Raw genomic sequence first — 16,370 nt, 5'->3', positions numbered from 1 at the left:
ATGGTCAGGCATGCCACATAACAAAGCAGGAGCACACAAACACACACACACACACACACACATACACACACAGGGTTTGAGATAAGTACCTAGAGAAATCTTGCTCAGATTTTTTTTGTTGCTTGACTGGATTTTTAAATTCTGAGCTCTTAAATCTTAGAACAGTATGATTATACATTTAGTTTGATATCCTCTGCCCAAAGAGTTATATTTCATGAATTTTTTTTTGCTTGAGATTTAGAAAATTAAAAAAAAAATAACTATGGCATAAGGAAGATAGTAACATATGCAAGAGTGCTTTAAATGATTCTTGAGTACCATCTGGTCTCCACACAGGCACACAGAGGCAGGGCCTCTCCACACACATGAAAACGACACTAAAGTCACTTACGATATTGGCCTCCACCTGCCCCTTAATTCTTGGCAGTGAGAGTCTTTGTGGTAGTCCTCAGCCTAGATTAGATGACCATCTTCTTGGATTCCAGAGATATTTGATAAATATAACCTCAGTATGCTTAGTTTTCCCTTACCTAGCTCAGCAACTGCTCTCTTTCCACTTAACCAAATGCCTGATTGTCTGTAATCTTAAGTGCATACATGAGCAACAGAAACAAAAACTAGTAAGATTCTATATGTAACCTTAACTGCAGACTTTCCAACAGCAAGCTGTATAATTAAACTCATTTACATGAAAACAAGATCTTTGTTTCTTAACAAAGAGTTGAGAGCAACCATTGGCTCTCCACCCAAAAAGCTATCATTTGTGATGTCACAGCTTGTTGCTGGGGTAACAGAGATCCAAAATTGATATTCACAGAGATGAGAAAAGCAATGAAAATAAGGAATTTTAAAAATCTGGCTTTTTTTCCCCCACTTACTCACAATTACCAAAAATGCTTATAAGTAGCTATAAACTCATTTTCAAATAATCACATCATTAGAATAAACTTGAAAGCAATAATTAGATTGTAAAAATCTAAATATGGCACCTAGATGCAAATATAAAAATAGAACAGTTTTGAACTGGTATCTAAAAAACACAAGCCACTTCTCCAGAAACAATTAATGACTCAGAAAAAAGGTGAAACTAAATTCCTCAGACTTACAAGATGTATGAGTCTATAGGATATACTAATAAAAGTAGCCAGAAACAAAGCTATAAAAAAATTACACTTATCAAAACCTTACCAGACATTCTTTTAGGTTAATAACATGTTTTGTTCTTTCTGCGATTTTTTTCTCCTGTGGAAATGCCAAGGATTTTATTTTATTGAATTACAGAATAGGACTTATACTATTATTTTGAAATGTGGTAAAATGGGAATAATGATACCTTAAAAGTCAAGGGTCTTATGATGATTAAATAAAATAATGTATGTAGAACACTTAGTATAGAGCTCAGAGTAAAATACAAGCTCAGTGGAAAACTAACAGTGAAATAGAAGCTCTGACATGGACAAATCTAGGTTCAAATCCTGCCTCAGTACCTTACTAGATGTGTGATCTTGTGCAGATGATTAAGTTTTGGGTCTCAGTTTCCACACCTATAAAATAAGAACAATATATGTGTGCCTGAGATATGCCTAACCCATATTCATTTTCCTTTTCTTCCTAACAGAATCCATCAATTATTGAGGGCAGCATTGCACCTACTTAAAAATCCACATTTTCCAAAGTCTCCCTGGCTGCTAGAGGTAGCCAGGGAGACATGAGCAGAAAATTAGCACTTTGGGGAAAAACCTCAGTTCAGAAGCATACCCTCTTGGTGCGTTTCCCCCTTTCTTCCTTCTTCCTGCCTAGAATCAGTCATGACAGCTAGAGCTTCAGAGGCAACCCATGGAAATGGAAGCATGATCTAAGAACTGTGAAACAGAAAGACAGAAGGATATAGGATCCTTTGATGACTCTGAAGCTGTGGTGCCAACCCTGCAAATTTCTGGACTTTAAGTGAGAGAAAAAAATAAAGCTTTATCATATGTAAGCCTCAGTTATTAGGACTTACTGGTACATGTGAATAAACCAATTGCTCATGTAATTTTTATAAGTACCGAAGCCAATGCTCGGCACACGATAGGGTTCAACAAATGGTAGCCATTACTATTTTTCCCTGGTCTCAACTCTTAATAGTTAAGCAATTAACCTCTCTGCATTTCAGTTTCTTCATCTATGGGTATAATATTTACTACACCTATGCAGATGAACTATTATAAGGACCTAATTAATAAATGTCAACATAATTGTACAGTATTATTATTAATAATCCATCTTGAGCCTATCCCTCCCAGCCAAACAAATAATCACCACTTATTTTAAGGAAAGAAATATAATAAATGGACAAAAACCAATCAAGCAACACCACCAGAGTGTTCTTGCAGCAACACTATCATCACTAATGTTTTTCATTTTCTTTGTGTCAGTTCTAGAAACACTACCTCAAAAAAGAGTCCCTTTGCCATACCCCAAAGTAAAAAGGTCTCTGGCCATACACATAAAGGATTGAAAGCCATAGTCAAAACCACAGCTGAAGTCCTGGTGCACTTTCACGATGAAGTCTTTCCCATGCTACCCTTTAGAAGGACTAGACACTACTGCCCTAGGAACAACACAAATCTAGACAAATTTAGACAAACACACATCTCTTCCTTCTTACAGTGTTTCCAGCAAAAACTGAGCTGAGAATTTTCAGAAGGCTATAGGAAGCTTATGGAACAAGAGTTAGCTTATCATCTGTTTTGGGTTTATATGCTGTCCGAAAAAAAGAGTAAGTAGAAGAGACTCCTACTCACGATGACTAGAAAATCAATGTAAGTGAAGTAATGTGGATATTTTTAATATGTGCTTTCCCATAATAGGATGACCCTTACAAAGTAATTCCACAAAAGCAGTCACTTTAAGTCGAAGCCTAACACCAAGTACAAAGACACATACCCTATGATTATTCAATGAGCAACTGCTGAGTGCCTAATACAAGTCCAAACAAAACATCCTTGTTAAATCATGGACATTTTCACACGAATTCAAACTTGTTCCACAGTGACAAAGTCTCTTTGGTTTGAATCTCTTATGTGTATCCAGAGGCATGAGTTTTGATGACTGTAACTCAAATGGCCCCAAGAAGCCTTACCTGCCATGGTGTACAGATGCAGCAGTGTTTGCACTGATTGGTGTAGGGCAAGAGGCAGGTTGCCACCTGCTGCCCCGAGAGGTAGATGAACCAATGGTAATGGGTGAGGTAGCAGGAGATGAATTGCGATTGGCTGAAATGTAGGGACTTGTGGGGTCACTACTTCTACCAAATGAGGCACTGCAAAACAGCACACAGTCACTTTCTTCAGGACATGCTGCTCACCCACCATGCCCCAGCACCACCTTCCCCCCAGATTGTGCATTTGAAAGGAATGTAGACCAAAGAGAGGATATGGCAATTGGGAAGTGGAGTGAATGATCAATTCCAGCTATAGCTGGGTCACTGGCAGCAAGCAGGCATCTGTCAATCATCCAAAAGAGTGAAGGAAGCTTGAGGAGAGATGATATGCAATAAGAGAAAGCAGAAGAGCAGTATATAGGAATAGAATAGGGGCTGAGAAACATTTAGCAAATAGAATAATTTTATTAGAAAAAGTAATTCCCAACAAACCCCAAGGCAAAAAAATCATGCAACCCCAAATGTCTACCTGATATAGAAGTAGCACTGCAGAAGCTAAAGTAAGACCAAGAATTTGTAGAGGTTTTGGAGTAGAAATTTAAAATTAAAGAATGGAGAATAAAAAAGCTCTGTGGGGAAAAAAAATGTCTCTGAGGACAGTGGTTATTAAGCCTAAAACAAACGTGTCTTTGGGAGGATTCAAAGTTTTAAGTACAGGAAATAACATTGCATGGGCAACAGAAGGCAACTTTCCTTTGTTTCAAAGGAAGATAAGAATGAACCATCTCAATTAAAGCAAAACATTACTTGGGTTAGAATTTTTAAAAAACCGTCTTGACTGTTATGGTAATGAGACACTAGTGGGGGTGACCAACACAAGCTGTGAAGGCTTACTTGGTAAAGATGCACTTTACTGGGACACAAGAAGGGAATTTCTGCCTAAGGACAAGAGATGAACTAGAAAATGGAAAGTATGTTGAGGCCTGGAAGAGTCCAAGAGGGCCAAATGTCTTCTTGCACTTTCTTTTTAAAATAGCGATAGCATATGATTCTTCCCTTTTGAAAAGATCGTAAAACGAGATTTTGTGTAGTCAAAAAAATGCTTTAAGGGTAATGAAGATTTGGAAATCCAAAGCATGAATCAAGCTGTGGATCTTCTTTCAAAAAGCACTCATATAATTAAGCATGTTTTCTACCCTAACTAGAGGCAGTCCCTTTCTCCTCTGTTTACCATAATTATGCCAACTATACCTATCTAACCAGATGCTACTCACTCTACCCCTCTGTTAATGATTTCGATCACGAAAAAGAACAACCCCATCACAATGTAACGACATGCTTGGAAATGAAATGCAGCTTTCTCTTTCCTAGATCTAGAGTGTTATTTTCTTAGAACAATTTTCCTGGTCTTGGATACAACCGTAAGGAGTAATGATGTATTTAGATAGACTAAGGGGATCCCTGGGTGGCGCAGAGGTTTGGCGCCTGCCTTTGGCCCAGGGCGCGATCCTGGAGACCCGGGATCAAATCCCACATCGGGCTCCCAGTGTATGGAGCCTGCTTCTCCCTCTGCCTCTCTCTCTCTCTCTGTGACTATCATAAAGAAATAAAAATTAAAAAAAAAAAAAAGTTTAGATAGACTAAGATCTTAGTCTTGAAGACAAATAAGTGATTGCTTCATTGAGCCAAAAACACTGAGTTTATATACATAACGAAGCTTCAGTGAGATCACTGAACCGTATCTGCAGAACTGAAGACCATTAAAAGGCAACAGTGGCTGTTTGTTTTATAGCTTACTAATTTTATTAATTCACATGTTCTGATATTAACTAGTTGACAAGATTCTTCCAATCAAGTGGAAATAGGTTTTGAACCCAAACATATAGTCTATAGCAAAAGGCTGTTACTTGAGCAGCCAATCCATCGTCTATAAAACCTAATGATGAAGCCCATGACACGAAGAGGCAGTTGGAGGGGTTGAGTAAATGAAAGTGAAGAAAGAATTCAAAGTAAGCAATGAGAATCAGACTCTTCCATATCAGCAGCAAAGTTCAAATTAAAATACTCATTAAGTACGTCTTATAGTATAATGGCTCTGGCAAAGGTGCTTTGCTTGCTGGCTGGTACATGGCAAAGAAAATAATTGCAGAAAAGAGAACATAGATGAGAAAAGGGGAAGAAAACCCATGTACCTTCTCTGCACCAAACTTGCGAGTTTCACATCTTGATGGATCTGAGGGCCATTAAAGTCATAAAAAAAAAAAACAACTCAAGTCCCTAAATTAACAGGCTTCAATATGAAACTTCTTTAATGCAAAACAAAACTGTCCCCATTATCCACCCACCTCACCACCCTATAGGGTCCCTCCCTTCCCCCCCATAAAAATGTAACTTGAGATGAGAACTTCTCTAGTTTTAGAAAAATGAAAGCTAGCTACTGGACAAAGGTGATTTAAATTCAGTCCTGCTCAGGGATTACTAGAAGTCACTTCCAGTCGAAGATTAGGACTGAGAGGAGAGAGTATAAATTCATGGTGAGAATTTGGAATCAGCTTACTTTAATTCAGTCAGGAAAATAAAGTTAATTTATAATTAGTCGAGATGTTACTCCCAAGAAATCTGAAAGTAATTCATTTTTTGATTTGTTTTTGTGGTGCTAATTGGATATAAAACAGCATGCAATTATTACCCATACACCCATGGCCAGAGTGAAGAAATATCATCTCCCACCCCTTGGAACCTGGTACCTTTTCAAGTAGGTTGATACATAGGTAGAAGGAGCAACTGACTGTGGAGTTTCATTTCCCTTCGCTTCATCCCTCCACAGCTGCCGTGTATATGAACCACTCCTCACTAGATTCACAGCTGATTCTCTGCAGAGGCATGGAAAAAAAACAAAACAAAGCACTGATTCCTACCACCAGTTTTGTTCATGATACAATGCAAACTGGGAGAAGGGTCGGAGAGGGAAACTGTAATACGGCTAAAGAAACAGACACACTTTTCAAGGGATGCTTGGGTTTTTTCCTGTATACACAAAGGACAGGTCAAGTATTACTACTGTCTGCTTTCTTTTATCAACTTCAAAGCCAACTAATTTCAATAGGTACCAAACCCTTATGTCAAAGGTCTCCAATTCTTTTGTAACTTTTTTGTTTCTCCTTTAAAGGGCTTTATAAAGCCAATAGGTAGCTCATATGGAAGCAGAGAAGAGGACGATGGGGAAGATGAGGAAGTCTGTAACAAGGGAAAGAGGTAACTACTGCAGGAAAGGAAGAGAGAATAACCTGCTGGAAGCCATCCAGAAAGGGCTGTAGTAGGATTTCTAATCCACAATTGTTCCCTCAGGGCCTTTGCTGCCAAAGCTGTGGCTCTCCAGAGCAGTCCTTCTCAAACTTCAAATCACCTAGGGAATTTTGTTAAAATGCAGATTCTAATCCAGCAGGACTGAGGTGGGGCCTGAGGTTCTGCATTTCTAACATACTTCTAGGTGATTTCAATGCTGCTGGCTGGGAAGACCACACCTTGAACAGCAAGGTTCTAGATCAGGTTCTGCTCCGAGATGCAGCAAGCAGTACCTCGAAATCCTCACATTCATTTTAACTGATGGAGAAGACTTGAAATTTTATCTACTTACAAATTAGAAATTGATCAATAATTAAATAATAATATTTTTAGTGTTTACCATGGAACAGGTCATGTGCTAAACACTAGGGGTCCCTGAGAAACCAGCAAGACATAGACCCTACCTTTACAGAGTCTGCTGGCGTAGTAAAAACAAATTCGCCCTTAGAAGGGTCAGGGAAGGCTTCCTAAAGACAGTGATTCCCAAGCTGAAGTGAGAGCCTAAAGGGCAAAGCACTGGCAAAGCAAGAGTGCAAGGGCTGGGAGGAGTTCTAAGAAGAAGGCATAAACAATTCATAATGTGCTCAGGGCACCTGCGGAAAGATGGCAGCAGAGTGATGGCCAAGGCATCACTATGCCTAGGAAAGTTCAAGAGGACCATCTTTTGGCCTGTATTAGGATTACCTGTTCTCCTTTTCTTCAACGTCACTTGTGCTGCTGAGCCTCCGGGGTGCTAGTGAACTAAAATAGCTTTTGTTTTCTCTCTCCTGTAAAATCAAAACAAGTAAAGCACAGAGAAGGTACAACACTGTCACAGTGTAACATTCTGGGTAAAAACGCAGAGCTCAATACACCTATATAATCTTATTTCTAGATCCAGTAACAATTGCAGTTTGAGTAGTATTACAAAAGGCTGGTTTTCAAAGACTAATTCCTGCCTTTCCTCCATTAAAAACCAATATGTAGGGAAACAATTCTCATGGGAAAAGCCAGGATGATCCAAAAAAAAGGAAAACAGCAGCACAAATTACACAAATCAGCAACCTTGCCAAAAGAGATGGAGCCTTTGAAAAGCCACAAACAGAAAGCTCCACTCTAAAGTTCTTTAAAAAAAAAAAAAAAAAAGATTTTATTTAATCATTCATAAGAGACAGAGACGGGGGTGGGGTGGGGGCAGAGACACAGGCAGAGGGAGAAACAGGCTCCACCCAGGGAGCCTGATGCTGGACTTGATCCCGGGACTCCAAGATCACACCCTGGGCTGGAGGTGACACTAAACCGCTGAGCCACCAGGGCTGCCCTACTCTAAAGTTCTTAATGAGGGGGTCCCTGGGTGGCTCAGCGGTTGAGCGCCTGCCTTCAGCCCAGGGCATGATCCTGGAGGCCCAGGATTGAGTCCCACATCAGGCTCCCTGCATGGAGCCTGCTTCTCCCTCTGCCTGTGTCTCTGCCTTGTGCTCTCTTTCTCTCTCTGTGTTTCTCATGAATAAATTAATAAAATATTTAAAAATTAAAAAAATAAAGTTCTTCATGAAATAAGCCTTATTTCTTCCACAGCCTGTCTTCTCTTTGAAATGCAGCTTCATGTACAACAAATATGCTGCAGAGTTAATCCAACCAATATCATCACCTCCTTGAAGAGTCTCCAGAAACACAATGTTGAACAAGGAGACTATGGTTACAGGGAAGCCCTGACCCCAGAGGAGAGCATCAAATGAGCCCTAGAAAATCTGGAACCAAAAGTTAAGAAATAAAAATGTACTGATTTTGGATGATTATGTGGATGAACTGTTTGTGAAGTCAACTGATCATATATCTAGTAATGAAAAAAATAAGGCACTTAAACATTTTTTCCCAAGTCCTAAGTTGCCTGAGCTTCATTAGGCTCAAAAGACCAGATAAGGAACTTTGCTTCCAAACACTGAAAGAATTCAATTACTGGAATTGGTTCAAGGGAAACTTAGGCCATATCCAAATTTTCATGTTCCTGACTGAATTTATTATTTTATTTGTCCTAGTTAAGGAGGGCAAAGAAGAATGACATAAGGTATGCCAAAAGGTAAAGGGTTTTTCTTCTTTGACCAAGTAATAATAGCAAGTGAAAAGCCAACTGATTAAACTATCAACGTGCCATCTCCCTTTAAAGATTCTGTACTTCCAGAATCAAATTAGAGACTAGAAAACACTTTCACTTGTTCCTGAGATTGAATTTCCACAAAAGGGAACTGCCCTGGAACTCCCCACACCCTGCCTAAACTGCACCTTATCTTTGTTGTCCAGGAGAGCAGAAATCCGAGGACTTGATGATGACCGGTAGATGGAAGAGCCTCGGTCCCTTAGAGCTTCCCTGGGATTGGCCACCTCACTCAACATGTTGTGGCTGCCAGTTTTTCTGAGTCCCAGTCTCCACGAAGAAGGAGATTCATCTTTGGGTTCTTCCGGCTTGTTAAAAAGGCTGGAGGAGAACTAGAGGGAAGAAGCAAAGAAAAGAGGAAAAAAAGGTCCTGGTGATTCTTTTCAGCCTACTTGCCTTTTCCCACACTTAACTAAGTTCAGTGAGGCAACATAAGGCAGTCCAAGGAGAACAAATATATGGCAGGCTTTCTGCCAATGTTCCCTTCCTCACCTGGCAGACGCTAATAACTGCTCAAGGCTCCCTTTCTCCCTGAGCCAGAAATAGCCTCAGATTCTTAACACAGTACTTCTACTGACAGAGTTGCTCTCTGAGAAATTAAACACTATTTGCTCTCTTACCAATGAGTACTGACCTAGAACACCAGGAGATCCACGTTCTAGTAAAAACATCTTCTCTTGCTTGACTCATAGTGTAACTGAAAATAGGACATTTTACTTCTCTAGGTCTCAATATGCTCACCTGTAAAATGGTAATAATGAGCTTAATTCCTTCTTACAGTATGTGGAGACTAGAAAACACAGAGGAGCTTTAAGGTACCGCAATAACTGTGGTAAGCTGATTTAGGTTGATACTAATAAAAATACTAAAATTCACTTCACTCAGATTCTAATTGCTTATTTTAAAGAAACAGCTTATTTGATCTTGGCAGCAGTTCCAAGTGTTTCAGATTTCACCAAGCAGCAAAATTAAAAAAGAAAAAAATGGTAGATGTCATAGAGTTGCCATCTTTTAGCTTTTGCCAGGAGAACGTCTTTCAAAAACTTGATTACCATCTCTATCACCATCATTTCATTAAAAAAAGAAAAACATTTTGGGGTGCCTGGGTGACTCAGTTAAGCGTCTGCTTTTGGCTCAAGTCATGATCTCAGGGTCCTCTGAGATCCTGTGTCAGGCTCCCTGCTCAGTGGAGAGCTTGCTTCTCCTCCCTCTGCCTCTTGTGCTGTATCTCAAATAACTAAATAAAAATCTTTAGAAAAGATTTTAAAAAGAAAAACATTTTAACTTTGGAAAAGAAAGCTTTCTGGAAAGCTTACATTGTCTGTAATTACCTCATTTTGCTATAAACCATAGAAAACATCATAGTCTAGTATTAGCCCAAACACCAGTCTGAAGTAAAACTGGTCTTTAGAACAGCAGTCAACAGTCCTTCCCTGGAATCTGGGGGACCTCTGCAAGACGGCTTTGGTGTTTCACCAGATATCAGGCCACCTTTACTGCCTGGTATAGTGAAAATGCAATAGAAACTCTAAATCATTCGTCTCCAGCTCACACTCAGATTTTCTCTTTTAATGTCATCTCAATGTATTTTTTTATTTAAAGATTTTATTTATTTATTCATGATAGACGTAGGGGGAGAGAGAGGCAGAGACCCAGGCAGAGGGATAAGCAGGCTCCATGCAGGGAACCTGATGTGGGACCTGATCCCGGGGCTCCAGGATCGCGCCCTGGGCCAAAGGCAGGTGCTAAACCGCTGAGCCACCCAGGGATCCCCTCAATGTATATATTTATGTACATAAATATACAGCTTTAGAAGCTCAATCATGTCAGCTCTTTAAAAGCCATCCTGATTCTGAGAGGAAAAATGCCTTTTCCAGCATTATTTTAGCAAAGTGTAATAAGTATACGTTTTATTTTTTATTTTATTTTATTTTTTTAAAGTAAGCTCAATGGCCAATCTGGGGCTTGAACTCATGACCTAGAGATCAAGAGTTACATGCTCTACTGACTGAGCTAGCCAGGTGCTCATGTATTTTTTTAAATTTTTTATTTAGTATTTGTCTTTTAAAAAAGCAAGAAGTCTAGGGGCACCTGGTTGGCTCAGTCAGTTATGCATCTGACACTTGATTTTGTTCCGCTGGCTTAGGTCATGATCTCAGGGTCGTGAGATCAAGCCCTGCATTGAGTCCTGCATTGGGCTCCCCACTGTGCATGGAACCTGCTTAAGATTATCTTTCCCTCTCCCTCTGTTCATATGCATGCTATCTTCAAAAATAAACAAAACATTTTTTTAATTTTAAAAAAGCAAAAAGTCTAGTCACACCTAGAAGCAGTATGTGAGGTACAGCTAAATGACTAGGTAATGAGTGGGGGGAATTCTATCTGAAACATCTCTACAGATTCACAGTGATGCTTGTAGGAATAAATAGGAAACCAGGCCTTTGTTTCCTCATCTCTACAATGATACCGTAATCCTGTCTTTTCAATTCATGGGGTACTATAAAGATCAGGAAGTTAGTATCCATAAAACCACAGAATTTTTTCAATAGCTTTCTTTCCAGAACTCCTATCAATTCTTAATCTCAAAACTAATTGTATTAGTTGTTCAACAAGTTCTTTCTACCTCTGCTCTCTACTCATTATGATGAGTACCATACTCTACTTATGAATGTAAAATTTTTTTTTTTTTTTAAATTTTTATTTATTTATGATAGTCACAGAGAGAGAGAGAGAGAGGGGCAGAGACATAGGCAGAGGGAGAAGCAGGCTCCACCCACCGAGAGCCCGATGTGGGATTCGATCCCGGGTCTCCAGGATCGCGCCCTGGGCCAAAGGCAGGCGCTAAACCGCTGCGCCACCCAGGGATCCCTGAATGTAAAATTTTAAACGGGAAGTAAAAAAAGGACCTAAGTCATCAAATCAATTAATACTGAACGTTAGATATCTTCCTAGCCCAGTCTGAGTTTTTCACATACTCACCTTACTTAGCCTTGAATAGGCAATGGACAAAGTTTCTTTGGTCCCAAATTATTATATCCTATGTTATCTAAATACATTGTAGCCAAATTTGTTTAGTGATGGATCTGTAGCTTTTATGGGCACTGTTATAAATGCAATGTTTATGTACCTCCCCATCCATACCTTGAAGCCCTAATCTCCAATGTGACTATATTTGGATATAAGGTAGCTGTCTGCAAATTAGGAAGAGAGTCCTCACTAGCAACTGATTCAGCTGGCCTCATGATCTTGGACATCCCAGCCTCCAGAATTGTGAGAAATAAATTTCTATTGTTTAAAGTTACACAGTTGGTAAAAAAAAAAAAAAAAAAAAAAAAGTTACACAGTTGGTGATATTTTGCTATGCCAGCCTAACCAGACTAGGACAGGTAAGATGTATCTGTATTATCTTGCAAGACTGTATCTTTAAAGCCTTTCAAAGTATGTTACCATAGCAGGAGAAATATAATATTCATACTATATTTGCAAAATACTCACTCTCCTAGCTGAAGAGGCAGAGAAGGTATTCTGAGCTGGTGTTGGTATCTGTTCCGTGATAATATTCTTGCTTTCAGAGTTGGAATGGTTGACAATGGCTTCTGGCTTTTTATCTATTATTCAAGACAAGAGAAGCATCAAGTGCAAGTATGAAAACCTTATCTGTATATATGCACTTTTCTGCTAACGGAAAAGGTTTAACCATTATCAAAACAGATTACTAGGGCTATGTAATGCTTGGACTTAAACTAAAATGAAATCTCTAGCTACTGTTGCTAAAAGGAAATAAAGTCAGTAGTAAAATTCCTTTCTTGTAGGCTCCAATTCCCAGATATGTAACTGAAAACTTTCTCCACATTATGTATCATATACAAAATTCATCAGTAAGTACATAATAAAAATCTACTCTGTTTTGAGAGATTGGGCAGGAAAAACCAGATACATCTTGCTTTGTAGGTAATTATAAGCATGACAAGAGATAAGATGTATAATAATAATAGTAACAACACAAGATTATATATAAGTTAGGTGCTAAATTGGTTGAGTTGGATCAACAGGGCTTTATGAGCCCAGAGTAAATCCTCTGAGGGAGGAAACAACAAGGAAAGATGCCATAGAGAAAGCTGGAAGACAAATACCAACTGGTAGGAGGAAGAAAGGGTATGAGTAATGACTCAAATCAAAGTACACCCATCTGTTGGTCAGTAAATTTAAGCTTAAGTAGGCCTAATTTAAGGAGGCCTAATTAAAGTAATGAATATTCTTGGAATTACAATAGGAAATAAAGGTAGAAAGGATTACAGAGGATACTGTGAGTTAAGCTATAGAACTATAGTAGGCAAACCCTCTTAATAAACAGCAGTCCACCTTAAAGCTCCATTAAATGGAAACTGTCTCGTTCGCTGCTACATCAGTGCCTGCACCCAGGAGGTGTGGTGGGGCCTTCTAAACTATGTTCTCTGGAAACAGGGCCCCAGAGTAATCCACCTATGAATTACATGACAATTTTAAGCCATATTCTAGCTGTGTGACATTGGGCAAATTATTTAACATATATGAACCTCTATTTTCTCACTGATTAATCAGGGATTTTAATTCTTGCCTATAGAGATAATGTTTTAAATTGCATCGTTGGCCATATAACTCTGGCCATAGTGAGCTGGCCATCATTTCTTGTGGTTATTGTGAATATTCAAGGTATTCTTTAAATATTACCTGAAGGGATGCCTGGGTGGCTCAGAGGCTGAGTGTCTGCCTCTGGCCCAAGGTGTGACCCCGGGGTCCTGGGATCGAGTCCCACATGCTCCCCTGCAGGGAGCCTGCTTCTCCCTCTGCCTGTGTCTCTGCCTCTCTCTCTCTCTCTCATGAATAAATAAATAAAATCTTTTTTAAAAAAACACTTTATTTTATAAATATATATACTTATGTAATATATATTTATAAAATAATTATATATAAATATAATATATATTATAATTATATATTTATAATATAAAAATAATTATATATTTATAATGTAATTATATATATATATAAATAATCTGAATATCTCTATCCCCAAGAAGTATACCTTACTAGCCAAATGTGACAGCTTACAGTAAGAAATCCCCATGAATCTAGACCTCTGGGTAGTGGCCTTTCAGATTGACCCTGGGCTTGGCAAGGTGACTTTCTATGGCCTCTGGGACATTAGTAAATGTGACACAGCAGAGGCTTGGAAAGTGGTTGTACACTGAGCCTTGCCCTCTCTTCTTGTGGAATCCAACTGCTGTGTGAAGAAGTAGGGGCTAGTCTCCTTGATGAATATGGTTCACTTACCTCAAATATCCTAATCAACTACCAGAAAGGTAAGACCATCCAGGACCAGCCATCCCCTAGCTGACTTACCAACTGACCACCAGCACATGAGTAAGCCCAGTATTACCACGTGGAGCAGAGAAAAGCCATCCCAGTGAAGTCCTTCCTAAATTGCCAACCAATAGAGTTGTGTCTATATGTTATTTAAAGCACCACTAAATTTGGGGATGGCTTGTCATTTAGCAATAGGTAACTAATATACCAAATGTTTAAGTCGAAAATAGAAATCCAAATCAAACTACTTACATTTACCTCAAAATAGAATTAGTATTCTTTACAACTACATTTATGTGTAAGGCACATGAAAACTGTCATTTTATGAGGTCGTATCTGTGGATCTTTAAAAACAGGATAAGCACATTCAATAAATACTTGTTCAGTACATACATAATGTGTTGGGCATCATTTGGAAAGGTTTAGACATAATTCAGTTCCCCACATTCTTCCAATATACACTTAGGTAACATATATTTATTGAGCACCTACCATGTAGAAGGCCCAGTGCTAGGCATTATGGAAGACAGAAAGATAAACAAGACACACAATACATTTCAGTGCTTCTGAAACTTGCTGGTAGGGGAAGAAGAGAGGAGATGAGAAAGAAATAACACTAATATTAGCTAGTATAAGTAATATAAAAGAGGTTCAAACAAATAGCTACCAGTCAGAGGAGGGGAGAAAAACTTGTATCTGTGATGATACAAGTTCCTTCATAAAGGAAGCTGATTTGAGCTGGGCTTTGAAACATGAATAAAGCATCAAGTGGCAGAAATGAGCAGGGAAGCTTGCTGGAACCATCTGGCTTCTGCCTACATCAGTCTACACAAAGTGCTAACTGTTGTCTCTTTCTTGACCTCTCCCATCCCACTCCTACCCTGGCTTTTGTGATGCAGAAACACACATCCTGTTTTTCCTCAACCTCTCTGACTATACCTTCTTTGCCTCCTTCACTTCCTAAACATAGGATGCCCCATGATTCTTTTTTGTACATCTTTTCTCTATAATCTCTTCCTTTGAAATCTCATCCTTTTCCATACCTTTAGCTTCCATTTTTTTTAGGGAGATAATTTCCACATTTCACTCCGCCCCTGCTTCTCTGAGGAGTCCCAGGATCTCAGGCACACCATTCACCAGCTATGAAACCCAATTTGCCTCACCCCTTACAGGGTCAATTTCCCACTCTAAAATGTGGTGATAATACATCTCTCAGGGTGTGGTTGTAAGTGCACTGCAGAGTAAAAAGCACTACCCCCCAAAATTTTTAAAAATAAATTTAAAAAAAAAGCACTACCCAAATGTAAAGTGTCATTATAATCCCCCAAACTAAATATAATCTTTCTTACTAGTGAATACCAATGACTATGTTTATACCTCTCATGTGGCATGTATTTTATTCATGTATATGCCTTCCTATTCCCGTGTATCCCCTAGATATATCCAACAAAAAGCATTTAATGAATGTGAATGTGTGTCCTGTGTTGGGCATCATGCAGAGACCTAGGAGTAAATGATCACCCTAGAGTTCCCAGCCGAAACGTTAAGTGCTACAACAGAGACGAAGTATGAAGTTCTAGAGGGATACAAACAGGAGAGCAATTATGTTCAGGGGAGAACAGTGAGGTGGTCCACTCCTTTTCAGTTTTTGGTATAGGAAAACCTAAAGGAAGGCCTCTTCATCCTGGTAAATCCTATGGCTTCTAACAGAAATCATTCATTTGATGGTCAGAAGTGAATTCCAAGGTGCAAATAAATGCTCAGGGATAGGGAAGCCCAGGGCATGTTTGGGGAAACCAAGCAATCCAACTTGGTTAGTAGATGACACTGCTGATGGACAACACTGGAAAGGTCAGCTGAAGATACATTATGAGAGATCTTGAAGGTCAGGCTACAGGACTTGGGATTTATACTACAGGCAAAGATGGTTGTGGGGAAAGTGGTTGTAGATGGTTTCTGGACAGAAGTCATCAAAGGTATAGTATAATCAAAGGGTGTTTGGGGCACGTAGGTGGCTCAGTGGTTACTCTTTTCTCAGTGTTTGCCTGCCTGTATATCATAATCTATGGGTGATTCTACAGCTTATTGATCTGACCATGTTCAGCACCTTACCCTCCCTGTTGGGCTTCTTGTCTTGCCGTATGATAAACTTAAGAGATGCCATATGAAGCATATATAATATCAACAAGAGTCATAAAGGTAAATATGATTTTGTTCCTTCTTCAATGCCCAACTCAGGAATTGAAGGACCTTCGTGTAATCAGAAGGAAAATGAAGGAAATCAGAATCTTGGGATTCTGTTTAGGGAATCAGATGAACCTGAGAATTAAATGCAAATTTTCACCAGCTGGTTAAGGATACTTGACCAAATGTGCCTCTGCAAGATCTTACCTCCTCAGC

General features: G+C 39.1%; 1 protein-coding gene across 16 annotated transcripts in view; it reads right to left on the bottom strand.

The window, feature by feature from the left end:
* The window catches only part of PPP1R12B (protein phosphatase 1 regulatory subunit 12B), a 204,823-nt gene that overhangs the window by 120,981 nt on the left and 67,472 nt on the right, over positions 1-16,370 (bottom strand). For 8 of the 16 annotated variants that reach the window (XM_072831465.1, XM_072831467.1, XM_072831466.1 and 5 more), the window contains exons 9-14: positions 14,463-14,480; positions 12,120-12,232; positions 8,753-8,956; positions 7,175-7,257; positions 5,893-6,018; positions 3,125-3,304 (exon numbers count right to left, since the gene is read on the bottom strand). In XM_072831465.1, coding sequence (XP_072687566.1) covers positions 3,125-3,304; positions 5,893-6,018; positions 7,175-7,257; positions 8,753-8,956; positions 12,120-12,232; positions 14,463-14,480 — 724 coding nt within the window. Of the gene's footprint in view, positions 1-3,124; positions 3,305-5,337; positions 5,379-5,892; positions 6,019-7,174; positions 7,258-8,752; positions 8,957-12,119; positions 12,233-14,462; positions 14,481-16,370 lie in introns of those variants that run through there. The other 8 variants (XM_072831457.1, XM_072831460.1, XM_072831463.1 and 5 more) reach the window with 6 other exon arrangements.

The sequence above is a fragment of the Canis lupus genome, chromosome 6, assembly GCF_048164855.1.
Source record: "Canis lupus baileyi chromosome 6, mCanLup2.hap1, whole genome shotgun sequence".
Taxonomy (NCBI): Eukaryota; Metazoa; Chordata; class Mammalia; order Carnivora; family Canidae; genus Canis; species Canis lupus.
This window is presented reverse-complemented; position numbering and strand designations above follow the sequence as displayed.